The 14,436-nt window shown below is 48.3% G+C and overlaps 1 protein-coding gene across 1 annotated transcript in view; it reads right to left on the bottom strand.

Annotated features, from left to right (window-relative positions):
* The window catches only part of fam20a (FAM20A golgi associated secretory pathway pseudokinase), a 56,824-nt gene that overhangs the window by 32,676 nt on the left and 9,712 nt on the right, over positions 1-14,436 (bottom strand). The window contains exons 3-4 of the mRNA XM_056297568.1: positions 6,524-6,717; positions 4,052-4,102 (exon numbers count right to left, since the gene is read on the bottom strand). Coding sequence (XP_056153543.1) covers positions 4,052-4,102; positions 6,524-6,717 — 245 coding nt within the window. The remainder of the gene's footprint in view (positions 1-4,051; positions 4,103-6,523; positions 6,718-14,436) is intronic.

The raw sequence follows: 14,436 nt of genomic DNA, 5'->3' as shown, positions 1-14,436 counted from the left end.
CGTTTTTCTTTTGCTCAGTGTTTGTGTTTTTTTCTGGAGTAAGTAACAAGTTAATTAAGATAATGAGAGCTTTGGTCTCGTCTGCTCTTCTCCGTCTGTCTGGTTTATGAAGCAGACTGAACAAACATCACAGCCCGACTCTGGCTGGAGCTTCAGAAACACATAAAGAAGACAGAAAGAAGACAGAAAGAGCCAGCGGCTCAGTCTGGCTGTGAGGCGGAGACACGTTGTGGCAGACTTGAGGAGGCCAATGTCACAACAAAGCAAGATATTTCTGTTTTCCTGTGTTTCTGTTGGCACTGTGTCATGCTGATGTGGTCGCTCGGTTTACTGCAGAAACACAACAACCACACATACACACACACGTGTGTGTTTGTGTGTGTGTGTGTGTGTGTGTGTGTGTTTGTAACTGGCCGAGGGCCAGCCTGGCTTCGGTCCGTCAGCAGTCCTGTGCTGCACCGGGGGGTTCGTGTCAGAGTAGACCGGATGCTGGGCCAGCGTCTTCCCTCCACCTACACGTCACTACGTCACTACACAGGTACACTCACCTGTGTCCCACCGATAGACAGAAGCTGTGTGGTGTTTATGAAAATCATTCAAAAGTAATTTCATCGGGAAATATGGCGGTCTATTCTGTTGCCTACCAACACGGGGGTCGCCGGTTCAAATCCCCGTCTTACCTCTGGCTTGGTCGGGCGTCCCTACAGACACAGTTGGCCATGTCTGTAGGTGGGAAGCCGGATGTGGGTATGTGTCCTGGTCGCTGCACTAGCGCCTCCTCTGGTCGGTCTGGGCGCCTGGTCAGGGGGGAGGGGGAACTGGGGGGAATAGCGTGATCCTCCCACGTGCTATCTCCCCCTGGTGAAACTCCTCACTGTCAGGTGAAAAGAAGCGGCTGGTGACTCCACATGTATGGGAGGAGGCATGTGGTAGTCTGCAGCCCTCCTGGATCAGCAGAGGGGGGGGGGGCTGAGACCGGGACGGCTCGGAAGAATGGGGTAATTGGCCGGGTATTTGGGGAGAAAAAGGGCAGGAAAAAAAGCAATGTCATGTATTTTTTTCTCTGAAGGAAGTGATTTTTAAATATCAGCCGACCATGATAAGCCACAGCAGACTTTAGTACTTTGTTGTCACATCAGTACTGCAGTCCTACAATACCACAACAATATGGTACTACAGTACTACAACATCACAGTAATATATAGTATTGCCGTAGTCAACACTACAATAATATGGTACTAAAGTACTAAAACACAACAGTAATATGGTACTACAGTACTACAATACCACAGTAATATGGTACTACAATACCACAGTAATATAGTACTACAACACCACAGTAATATATAGTATTGCCATAGTCAACACTACAATAATATGGTACTAAAGTACTAAACCACAACAGTAATATGGTAATACAGTACTACAGTACCACAGTAATATGGTACTACAATACCACAGTAATATGGTACTACAGTACCACAGTAATATGGTACTACAGTACCACAGTAATATGGTAAAAGTAGTTCCCGGGTTACGAGCGAGTTCCGGTTTTGAGTCTGTTCTTATGTCGAGTTTGTATGTAAGTCAGAATAGTTACCTGCAGTTCACATGTGTGTGTTAGTATACGGTATATACGTATTTTACCTAAACCACCATAAACACGTTGTCCATCCGTCCATTATCCAACCGCTTGTCCTGCTCTCAGGGTGGCGGGGACACCCTGGACAGCCTGTCCCGGCAGCGGACACCCTGGACAGGCCGCCAGGCCATCACAGGGCCCAGCATAGGTACATGACGTCACAGCACGGGCGTAAGTTTGCATAGGGACCATAGGGACATGTCACAACCAGAGTTTTGGAATATTTTGATATATTTTAATATAACGATTTTTTTTACATAATGCATTGAATACAATATTTTTTCGCAAACTCATTCGTCGTGTTAAAGTATGTAGAGAACTATTTTCCCGACGTGCCGTCTCATCGCAATCTTCAGTGGAACCTGCCAGGCAACACGTTTAGATATGCGGCCATTTGATTGGCCGAGGGGTTACCTCGTTCTCAGCACATGGACGAATCGAAGCCCCTCTCGTCACCTCTCTCCGGAGAGAAGAAGAGGACGCGCTGTGTGCGGCAGAGTTGCTGCGGGATGGCGGGACTGATGGTAAGATATCAGGCTGGCTGTCGCAGACTTGGTTGACGTAAATACTCCAGGAAATCATGAAAGTAAATCCTCACATTAGCTTTTCGTTTGGCCTCAACATCTTTGTCCGTGTTTCTGCTTTGTAGATAGAAAATGCCACCGAAAAAGAGAAGAGGCATCCGAAGCTTTTTCACCACCCAGAGAGTAAGTAGTAGACTAGCTGCTAGGCTGTTGTTAGCTAGCTAGCTAACTACCCACAAAATGCAAGCCTCCTAGCCTAACGTTAAGACCCATTCTGCTATGGAAAAGTGTTATTAAGGTGGTAGTGTAGTGAATGTAATGAAGGCTAGTATTGAAGCTAACTGACTGGGTTCTGTAATATCTGCCGGTCGATCTAAAGACACGTGGATGCGGTGCCACACAAATGCAACCATGCTAGCCTAGCGTACTATCACCAGTCTTCTACTGTGGAAAGAATAACTGGTAGCTAATACGTTTCCTGGGTAGTAGTAAAGCTAACTGTGTCCCCTCTAGTCTTTGAACCAATGTTAGCAATTACAAGGGTTAAACTAGTGAATAACTGCTAGTAGGCTGCACAAGTAAGGTTTGATGATGTTGTTTTTTTGTGTGAATTAGCTCACAGTTCCCATTTTACTTCTACTCACCTTACATTGTTGCAGTGCTTTAAATGTGAATTAGTGGCCATGTAAATTTTAACTTATTTTAATAAAGTATTTTCTTGTTCAGCATAATTCAGTGTGTGGGTTGTGTGTGGGTTGGAAAGGCGGGGGGGGGGCACTGCTTGGCATTGTCCCTACCAATACTGAGACCAAACTTATGCCCTTGGCTGGAGTATTCACTGAAGCTTTGTTTTGTGTTTTATTTTTTTGTTCTTATTGTTGACATTGTTTTTTTCTTGCCTTCCAGCTCCTACATCGGTCATTTTGATAGTAGTAATATAATACTGTAGTACTACAGTATTACAGTACTACAGTACTACAATACACCAGTAATAAGGTACTATGGTACTACAATACAATGAAAATATAGTACTGTCGTTCTACAGAAATGTGGTACTACAATATTACAGTTAATGATATGGTACTACAGTACTACAACACTACAGTACTATAGTAATATAATACTGCAATATTACAGTACTACAGTGATACCAGGCTCTGTTACTGCTATGATAACTGCCATTGAAGAGCAATAGAGGCATTACTGTTCAGCGGTACAGTCACAGAGAGGCTGTAGTACTAATACGTTCAGTCATGAATTATTACACAGGATTGTGTGTGTGTAGGAGTGTGTTGAGGTTGATGCCTGGAGGATATGGCTCCTCTTTCAGCAGAGACATCAAACATTTCATTCAGTATCAGCTCTTCGTTTGAACATTAAAAAAGGGGGAAATGGCCTCTCTCTTTCCCCCAGAGACAGATCCCAACACGGTGATTTATGAAGCAAAAGAAAACAAAGTCTTCTTTGTCACAAAGACAACACAGTGTTTGTCTCTGAGAGTACCAGCAAATACCACAGAGAGGATGGAGGGAGAGAGAAAACCAGTCAGGAAGATGTAAACTGTTTGTCTTCCTCTCTTGTGATTTTTAGAACGAACGAGAGATGAAAGCTGAGAGGACAAGACAGACGTTTATGACTGCAGAGTCCTGCAGTTCAGTTGGACTCATTCATCCATCCTGATCTCTAAACTCAGATTCAGAAATCAGACAGAGAAAACCGTTTTGGTTGAACTCAGGTTCATTTCAAACAAACTGAAGAGGTTTAAACTAAGTCTAAGCATCTTAAAGAAGAAACTGAGCCACCCCCAGTGGAGCATCTGGGTTGATAATTCAAATCAGCCCCAGAATGGATTTGCCCCCCAGGTCATTTCCCCATAAGAGCTCACCTTGGGCACAGTCACACGCTCCTTTCAGCGCCTTCTCGTCTTGGGTGTAATCTGCATGACAGAGACCTTTTTTTATTAGTCAATCAAATTCATTTTTTATTATTTCCCCCCTTTTCTCTCTCAGTTCCGCAATTTCGTCTCCCTGTTCCCTGAAGTCCAACACGACATGACACCCTGCTGGCCGGGGAGGGATTAACATGTCTTCAAACAGAGGAAGAGTCGGTGACACTTCTTATCTCCACAGAAACAAAACAGAGCGTCATGTCTAATTAGCAAATTAACCTAATAACCCTAACTAACCCTTACCTAAACCTAACCGTCACCCTAAGCTAATCCTAACCCTAACCCTTACCCTAACCCTAAAACCTAAACTAAACCTACACCTAACCCAACCGTAACCGTAACCTTAACCCTTACCCTAATCTAACCCTAACCTAAACCTAACCCTAAACTAAACCTAACTCTAACCTAAACCTAACCCAACCCAACCCTAACCTTAACCCTAAACTAAACCTAACTCTAACCTAAACCTAACCCAACCCAAGCCTAACCCTAACCCTTACCCTAAACTAAACTAAACCTAACTCCAACCTAAACCTAACCCTAACTAATCCTACGCTAACCCTAAACTAAATCTAACCCTACACTATCCCTAACCCTAACCCTAAAGCTAACCCTAACTAAACCTAACCCTTACTCTAACCCTAAACTAAACCTAACCCTAACCTAAAGCTAACCCCAACCCTAACTAACGCTAACCCTAAAACCTAATCCTAAAGCTAACCCTAAACTCAACCTAACCCTAAACTAAACCTAACCCTAAACCCAATCCCAACCAAAACCTAAACTAAACCTAGATATAATTAAACCCTAATGCTGATCCCTAACAAACCCCAAGTCATCAGATAAACTGAATAAACCCTGACAGACTCTGACTCAAATCATCTGTGGGAGTCGCTGGCTGTAACAGCAGGAGTGTCACTACTGACTTCCCATCCGGACACACTTCCAGTTGTGTGTCCTACAAGGCTGTTTTCATTTTGATGCTCTGTCCGTCCTGTTCCTCATTATTCAATTGGACCAACTGTCGTTTGCTGCAAACGTTGCATCGGTTGCTCGCTCCTGCCGATTTCTCCTCTATAACATCAGGAGGATTCGCCCATTCCTCACCGACGAGACGGCACAGGTGCTCATCCAGGCTCTGATCATCTCCCGGCTGGACTACGGCAACTCCCTCCTTGCTGGCGCCCCAGCGTCGGCCATCAGACCTCTGGAGCTTGTTCAGAAAGCTGCAGCTCGTCTGGTGTTCAACCGCCCTAAGTTCTCCCACACAACTCCCCTTCTCATGTCCCTACACTGGCTCCCAGTAGCTGCTCGCATCCAGTTTAAGACTCTGGTGCTAGCCTACAAGGCAGTGAAAGGAACAGCTCCTTCCTATCTCCAGGCCATGGTCAAGCCCTACACCCCCGCCCGACCACTTCGCTCTGCTGCCTCGGGACGCCTGGTTGCCCCGTCGCTCAGATACCCCTGCTGCCGATTGACCCGGTCAAGGCTCGGTTCTGTCCTGGCCCCACAGTGGTGGAATGAACTCCTCACTGAAGTCAGGACAGCGGAGTCGCTGCCCATCTTTCAGCGCAGGTTGAAAACTCACCTCTTCAAGAACTACTACCCTGTTACTTGCTCTTAGCACTTATTGTATTCACTCATTTAAAAAAAAAATCTTTCTTGTGCTTTTACTTTAGCACTGGTTTTGCTCTTAGATGCTTGTTTAGATGCACTTATGACCTCTGATGACTAGTAGTTCTCCTGATTTCCTTCATTAAATGCACTTATTGTAAGTGTTAGGGTTAGCATGGATGTTCCTATTCTACTTTTTTTGTGAAACTTCCCCCCCTTTTTCTCGCCTATTTTATCCGGCCAGTTATCCCACTCTCCCGAGCCATACCGATCTTTGCTTCACCCCCTCTGCCGATCCATGGAGGGCTGCAGACTACCACATTTCTCCTCCGATACATGTGGAGTCGCCAGCCACTTCTTCTCACCTGACAGTGAGGAGTTTCGCCAGGGGGACGTAGCACATGGGAGGATCATGCTAGTCCCCCCTCCCAGATAGGTGCCCCGACCGACCAAAGGAGGCGCTAGTGCAGCGACCAAGACACATACCCACATCCGGCTTCCCACTCGCAGACACCGCCAATTGTGTCTGTACGGACCCCCGACCAAGCCGGTGGTAATACGGGGATTCGAACTAGCGATCCCTGTTTACTGTTCTACGTTTTAACTCTGAAACTTAAAAGCACTGGGTTTACCTACTCAACGCATCCACATGAAGATTTTCCCCAACCACCATCCATCCATCCATCCATCCATCCATCTATTATCACATCCATCCATTTATCCATGCATTATCCATGTTCTTTCCATATATTTCATACATATATATTTCCATCCATCCATTCATGCATTCTGTACCTGCGCTGATGACAGGGAGTGCCATCATGTCGTGGAGGAGTTGGGAGACACTGGTGTCATGGCGGCTGTACAGTGCGTAGCGGTTTATTCCCAGGTGGAACTTTAACCAGCTGGCCTCGGGGTCAAAGTTCACCTGATGCTCGGTCACCGTTATGTTGGAGAAGGCTGCCGCCTCGCTGTAGAACTTCATGTGTCTGCAGATGAGAGGAACAGAAGAAGAAGCCTGTAAGCCTGGGGTCCGCAGTGGTGTAGCGGTGTAAGCATCGGCTTTGTGTTGATGCCGTTGCCCACTGGGGACCGGGGTTCGCGCCTCTGTCTCGTCAGATCCGACAGGCCGGACTCGATGAAGCAGCAGTAATTGGCAATGCTGTCTTCAGGAGGGGGGCGGAGTCGGCTTGTGTCCGTCACATGAATGCGTCTATGTGTGTGTTGGAAAAGCAGTGGTTCGGCCTGGAGTCGCCTGGTCACGGAAGTGGCGAGGCGACTCCTTCCAGACTGCCGGCCGGAGAGACGCAGTTGGTGAATGCATGCAGTATGAGGTTGGGTGTTGGAACTAAAATAGGGAGCGATTGGCCACTAAATTGGGAGAAAAAGGGAAAAATCAGAAATACATTTAGCAAAAAAAAAGAAAAAAAGAAGAAAGACTGTAAGGCTACAGAACTACAGCAGGTCAGATTTTACCTTTTCCTTTTTATTCTTCACATCTTTGATGCATTCCTGTACATGACGCAGAGGTGGGAATGGATGTTTTAGTGTTGTACTGACCTGTTGAACTGGATCTGGAATTTTTGTTTTGTTTTATTATCAGTTTAAGGTTTTGGCTCTGAGTTGTTCTGCATTTTTAAATATTGTTTGTTTGAAGGGAATTCTCATGGCTTCCATTTTCAAAGTGAAGCTAAAGTCTCTTCCATCCAATTCATTCCCACTTGTTTGGAATTCTCCTGTTCTTTCTGCTTGGTTTCACGCATCCTGTGGAATCTATACTTAACTGGCGGGCTGGAATCACCCAGGACACAAAACAAATAACCCTGTGGCGTCCGCGGCATAACGCTGCCAAGGCCAACCACGCCGACCCACGCAAACCCCATCACCCGGCAGATGGGGTGCTCCGAGAAGAGAAGGAAAGAATCTGAATGTGACTTCCTATCCATTTAGGGTCTCCCTGTCAAGCCATCAGCCGAAGTGACAAAGTGGAGTATGATGAAGAGGAGGGAGGACGAAGAGCAGAGCGTTGGAGGGAGCAGAAGGAAGGAGTCGGCAATCCACCTAAGAATTTGTGAATTTTGTTTGTCTGGTAATGAATATTGTCATGGCGACCAGGAAAGAATGTGCCCCCCCACACACACACATTCATGTGTTTCTGTCTTTGTGAGGACCCTCACTGACTGCATTTGTTCCATAGCCCTTAACCCTAACCTTAACCATCAGAAGAACTACATACCTAATCCTAACCCTGAACCCTAATTCAAGCTGTCTGGTTCTAGTTCTGATTCTAACCCTGAACCCTAATTCAAACTGTCTGATTCTGATTCTAACCCTGAACCCTAATTCTAACTGTCTGATTCTGGTTCTGAATCTAACCCTGAACCCTAATTCTAACTGTCTGATTCTGGTTCTGATTCTAACCCTGAACCCTAATGCTTACTGTCTGACTCTGATTCTAACCCTAACCCTGAACCCTAATTCTTACTGTCTGATTCTGATTCTGATTCTAACCCTAACCCTGAACCATAATTCTGTCTGATTCTGATTCTAACCCTAACCCTGAACCCTAATTCTAACTGTTTGATTCTGATTCTGGTTCTGATTCTAACCCTGAACCCTAATTCTAACTGTCTGATTCTGATTCTAACCCTAACCCTGAACCCTAATTGTTACTGTCTGATTCTGGTTCTGATTCTAACCCTGAACCCTAATTCTAACTGTAAAATAGACCTTAAAGAGGTGAGGACTGGACAAAATGTCCTCACTTTAAATGATAAAAACTCCATTTGGTGTCTCAGTACAAGAACACACACACACACACACACACACACACACACACACACACACACACACACACACACACACACACACACACACACACACGTTTGAGCGGGCATCCAAGCTGATGCTGTATTGGCAGGCGAGTGAAACTTTCTAAGGTTCATTTAAGTTCTGCTTGGGAAGTGTTCCTCTTGTCGACGGCTGTTTGCAGTGTTGCAATGTTTTGCAAGACTTACAGCGAGCCTGCAGGGTGTCTGCTGTAACCACACACTCAGAGGGCAGATGGCGGAGAGAGAGCGGAAGGTATTAAAACAAGACAGAGAGACAGAGCGAGAGAGGGAGACAGACAGAGCGAGAGAGGGAGACAGACAGAGAGAGAGAGGGAGACAGGGAGCGGGAGGGAGGGAGACAGGGAGCGGGAGGGAGAGAGAGGGAGCGGGAAGGAGGGACAGAAAGCGAGAGGGATGGAGGGAGAAACAGAGGGAGGGAGAGAGAGAGTGACAGAGGGAGAGACAGACAGAGAGAGAGAGATAGAGAGGGAGACAGGGGGAAAGAGAGAGAGAGACACCTTTTTTGACCTTTAACCAAACCTTTAATGGTCCAATTCTTCATTCACATCAAGATAACAACAGTAACACAAACACTCATATACACAGTGAAAAAGGGAGAGACACAGAGAGCGATGGAGAGGGAGATAGAGGGTGAGGGAGAAAGGGAGAGAGAGAGGGAGACAGGGAGAGAGAGATGGAGAGAGAAAGGGAGAGGGAGAGAGACAGCGAGAGAGAGGGCGATGGAGAGAGAAAGGCAGAGGGAGACAGAGGGAGAGAGAGAGAGGGACAGAGGGAGAGAGACAGACAGACAGAGAGAGAGGGAGAGATGGAGAGATCTTTTGCTCATATTTCTTGTGCTTTTCCAGTGTCGGAGGCCAGACTGTGTATCTCTCAGAGGACAGCGATGTGTTTTGAGACAGCGTCCAACGCTGCAGCTAAGATGTGTGGGGCTCAGCAGCAGCAGACTGAGGGGGTCTGAGGGTTGGGGTTTAAGCCATGTTTAGCAGACTGAGGGGGTCTGAGGGTTGGGGTTTAAGCCATGTTTAGCAGACTGAGGGGGTCTGAGGGTTGGGGTTTAAGCCATGTTTAGCAGACTGAGGGGGTCTGAGGGTTGGGGTTTAAGCCATGTTTAGCAGACTGAGGGGGTCTGAGGGTTGGGGTTTAAGCCATGTTTAGCAGACTGAGGGGGTCTGAGGGTTGGGGTTTAAGCCATGTTTAGCAGACTGAGGGGGTCTGAGGGTTGGAGTTTAAGCCGGGTTTAGCAGACTGAGGGGGTCTGAGGGTTGGGGTTTAAGCCGGGTTTAGCAGACTGAGGGGGTCTGAGGGTTGGGGTTTAAGCCATGTTTAGCAGACTGAGGGGGTCTGAGGGTTGGGGTTTAAGCCATGTTTAGCAGACTGAGGGGGTCTGAGGGTTGGGGTTTTAGCCATGTTTAGCAGACTGAGGGGGTCTGAGGGTTGGGGTTTAAGCCATGTTTAGCAGACTGAGGGGGTCTGAGGGTTGGGGTTTAAGCCATGTTTAGCAGACTGAGGGGGTCTGAGGGTTGGAGTTTAAGCCGGGTTTAGCAGACTGAGGGGGTCTGAGGGTTGGGGTTTAAGCCGGGTTTAGCAGACTGAGGGGGTCTGAGGGTTGGGGTTTAAGCCGTGTTTAGCAGACTGAGGGGGTCTGAGGGTTGGGGTTTAAGCCATGTTTAGCAGACTGAGGGGGTCTGAGGGTTGGGGTTTAAGCCATGTTTAGCAGACTGAGGGGGTCTGAGGGTTGGGGTTTAAGCCATGTTTAGCAGACTGAGGGGGTCTGAGGGTTGGGGTTTAAGCCATGTTTAGCAGACTGAGGGGGTCTGAGGGTTGGGGTTTAAGCCATGTTTAGCAGACTGAGGGGGTCTGAGGGTTGGGGTTTAAGCCGGGTTTAGCAGACTGAGGGGGTCTGAGGGTTGGGGTTTAAGCCATGTTTAGCAGACTGAGGGGGTCTGAGGGTTGGGGTTTAAGCCATGTTTAGCAGACTGAGGGGGTCTGAGGGTTGGGGTTTTAGCCATGTTTAGCAGACTGAGGGGGTCTGAGGGTTGGGGTTTAAGCCATGTTTAGCAGACTGAGGGGGTCTGAGGGTTGGGGTTTAAGCCATGTTTAGCAGACTGAGGGGGTCTGAGGGTTGGAGTTTAAGCCGGGTTTAGCAGACTGAGGGGGTCTGAGGGTTGGGGTTTAAGCCGGGTTTAGCAGACTGAGGGGGTCTGAGGGTTGGGGTTTAAGCCGTGTTTAGCAGACTGAGGGGGTCTGAGGGTTGGGGTTTAAGCCATGTTTAGCAGACTGAGGGGGTCTGAGGGTTGGGGTTTAAGCCATGTTTAGCAGACTGAGGGGGTCTGAGGGTTGGGGTTTAAGCCATGTTTAGCAGACTGAGGGGGTCTGAGGGTTGGGGTTTAAGCCATGTTTAGCAGACTGAGGGGGTCTGAGGGTTGGGGTTTAAGCCATGTTTAGCAGACTGAGGGGGTCTGAGGGTTGGGGTTTAAGCCATGTTTTGCAGACTGAGGGGGTCTGAGGGTTGGGGTTTGAGCCCATGTTTAGCAGACTGAGGGGGTCTGAGGGTTGGAGTTTAAGCCATGTTTAGCAGACTGAGGGGTCTGAGGGTTGGGGTTTAAACCGGGTTTAGCAGACTGAGGGGGTCTGAGGGTTGGGGTTTAAGCCGGGTTTAGCAGACTGAGGGGGTCTGAGGGTTGGGGTTTAAGCCATGTTTAGCAGACTGAGGGGGTCTGAGGGTTGGGGTTTAAGCCATGTTTAGCAGACTGAGGGGGTCTGAGGGTTGGGGTTTAAGCCATGTTTAGCAGACTGAGGGGGTCTGAGGGTTGGGGTTTAAGCCATGTTTAGCAGACTGAGGGGGTCTGAGGGTTGGGGTTTAAGCCATGTTTAGCAGACTGAGGGGGTCTGAGGGTTGGGGTTTAAGCCCTGTTTAGCAGACTGAGGGGGTCTGAGGGTTGGGGTTTAAGCCATGTTTAGCAGACTGAGGGGGTCTGAGGGTTGGGGTTTTAGCCATGTTTAGCAGACTGAGGGGGTCTGAGGGTTGGGGTTTAAGCCATGTTTAGCAGACTGAGGGGGTCTGAGGGTTGGGGTTTAAACCGGGTTTAGCAGACTGAGGGGGTCTGAGGGTTGGGGTTTAAGCCATGTTTAGCAGACTGAGGGGGTCTGAGGGTTGGGGTTTAAGCCATGTTTAGCAGACTGAGGGGGTCTGAGGGTTGGAGTTTAAGCCGGGTTTAGCAGACTGAGGGGGTCTGAGGGTTGGGGTTTAAGCCGGGTTTAGCAGACTGAGGGGGTCTGAGGGTTGGGGTTTAAGCCGTGTTTAGCAGACTGAGGGGGTCTGAGGGTTGGGGTTTAAGCCATGTTTAGCAGACTGAGGGGGTCTGAGGGTTGGGGTTTAAGCCATGTTTAGCAGACTGAGGGGGTCTGAGGGTTGGGGTTTAAGCCATGTTTAGCAGACTGAGGGGGTCTGAGGGTTGGGGTTTAAGCCATGTTTAGCAGACTGAGGGGGTCTGAGGGTTGGGGTTTAAGCCGTGTTTAGCAGACTGAGGGGGTCTGAGGGTTGGGGTTTAAGCTGGGTTTAGCAGACTGAGGGGGTCTGAGGGTTGGGGTTTAAGCCGTGTTTAGCAGACTGAGGGGGTCTGAGGGTTGGGGTTTAAGCCGGGTTTAGCAGACTGAGGGGGTCTGAGGGTTGGGGTTTAAGCCATGTTTAGCAGACTGAGGGGGTCTGAGGGTTGGGGTTTAAGCCATGTTTAGCAGACTGAGGGGGTCTGAGGGTTGGGGTTTTAGCCATGTTTAGCAGACTGAGGGGGTCTGAGGGTTGGGGTTTGAGCCCATGTTTAGCAGACTGAGGGGGTCTGAGGGTTGGAGTTTAAGCCATGTTTAGCAGACTGAGGGGGTCTGAGGGTTGGAGTTTAAGCTGGGTTTAGCAGACTGAGGGGGTCTGAGGGTTGGGGTTTAAGCCGTGTTTAGCAGACTGAGGGGGTCTGAGGGTTGGGGTTTAAGCCGTGTTTAGCAGACTGAGGGGGTCTGAGGGTTGGGGTTTAAGCTGGGTTTAGCAGACTGAGGGGGTCTGAGGGTTGGGGTTTAAGCCGTGTTTAGCAGACTGAGGGGGTCTGAGGGTTGGGGTTTAAGCCGTGTTTAGCAGACTGAGGGGGTCTGAGGGTTGGGGTTTAAGCCGTGTTTAGCAGACTGAGGGGGTCTGAGGGTTGGGGTTTAAGCCGTGTTTAGCAGACTGAGGGGGTCTGAGGGTTGGGGTTTGAGCCGTGTTTAGCAGACTGAGGGGGTCTGAGGGTTGGGGTTTGGCTTGACGGCAGCGGTCCACACGCTGGCTTGTACACTGACATGTTTGGGAGGTTTCTAAAGCTCAGCCACTTTTATGACGCACACATTAAAGGAAGTTTCTTGGCTTTGTGAAAAGGGCTCTGGCTGACAGCAGAGGTCTGCAGGATAGTTTACATGTGCTGAAGAGTGTGTGTGCACGTGCACATACATGTGTAACATACACATGCACACACACGTATGTGCATATACATGTGTATGTGCATATACATGTGTATGTGCATATACATGTGTATGTGTCACATACATGTGTATGTGCATATACATGTGTATGTGTCACATACATGTGTATGTGCACGTGTCAAAAGCTGTGGGAATTTTTATTGCTATTTCTTTTCCTCTGTTTCATACTATTTTATGTCTGTCTGTCTGTCTGTCTGTCTGTCTGTCTGTCTGTCTGTCTGTCTGTCTGTCTGTCTGTCTATCTGTCTGTCTGTCTGTCTGTCTGTCTGTCTGTCTGTCTGTCTGTCTGTCTGTCTGTCTGTCTGTCTGGAACACCAACTGGGCGTCATCAGAACTCTGCAACACAGAGCTGACAATGTGCCCAGCAACACTCAGGCCCAACGAGAAGAACACAAACACCTGAGGGGAGCTTTAAAAACCTGCAGCTACCCCAGTTGGACCTTTGTGAAAACTGCAACACGTTCCAGAAAGACCAACCGGATGAACGACGAGGAGAAAAGAAACAGAAGGAATAACACAGTCATCCCATATGTTTCCGGGGTCTCCGAGAAACTCAGGAGAATTTTTAACAAACACCGCATCCCGGTATGCTTCAAACCCAGCAACACACTCCCACTAAGACTGGTTCATCCCAAATACCATGTACCACACACCCGGAAAAGCAGTCTGGTGTATGCTGTACAATGCAATGAGGACTGCACTGACCTATACATAGGAGAAACCAAACAACCACTACACAAACGGATGGCCCAACACAGAAGGCCAAACTCCTCAGGACAAGACTCAGCAGTCTACCTACACCTAAAGGAGAAGACACACTCCTTCCAGGACAGCAACGTACACATTTTGGATAGAGAAGATAGATGGGTTGAAAGAGGGGTGAAGGAAGCCATCTATGTGGAACTGGAAAAACCCTCCCTCAACAGAGGAGGAGGTCTGCCACACCACCTATCTCCCACTTACAATGCCGTCCTCTCATCTCTACCCAGGAGACTCAAGAAGCCTAGCCTCCAAGAACAACAGTCGCTGACTAACGGCTCCAACCACTCTCATGACCACTGAACAATGAAGTCCAAACTAACACCCCCAACCACCGTCGCGGCTAAACAAATGCAAATCCATAGATCCCATGGCGACGGCGCGGCCAAACATCGTGACACGAAGAGCCATGGACATCTATAGCTGTGACAACGACTCCTAGAGGATAAATTCTGAGTCTCATCAGCAGCCAGGCAGACTAGCTTGGTCTAGTCAGACTAGCTTGGTCTAGTCAGAAAGGCAGAACTGAGGAAGCCTCTTGGATGAGAGGCGGAACATCTTCACGGATATATACCAAGTCCAGTTGCACTTGAT

Source organism: Lampris incognitus, chromosome 17 (assembly GCF_029633865.1).
Source record: "Lampris incognitus isolate fLamInc1 chromosome 17, fLamInc1.hap2, whole genome shotgun sequence".
Taxonomy (NCBI): domain Eukaryota; kingdom Metazoa; phylum Chordata; class Actinopteri; order Lampriformes; family Lampridae; genus Lampris; species Lampris incognitus.
The sequence above is the reverse complement of the archived record's forward strand: the minus strand, read 5'-3'. Positions and strand labels throughout refer to the sequence as shown.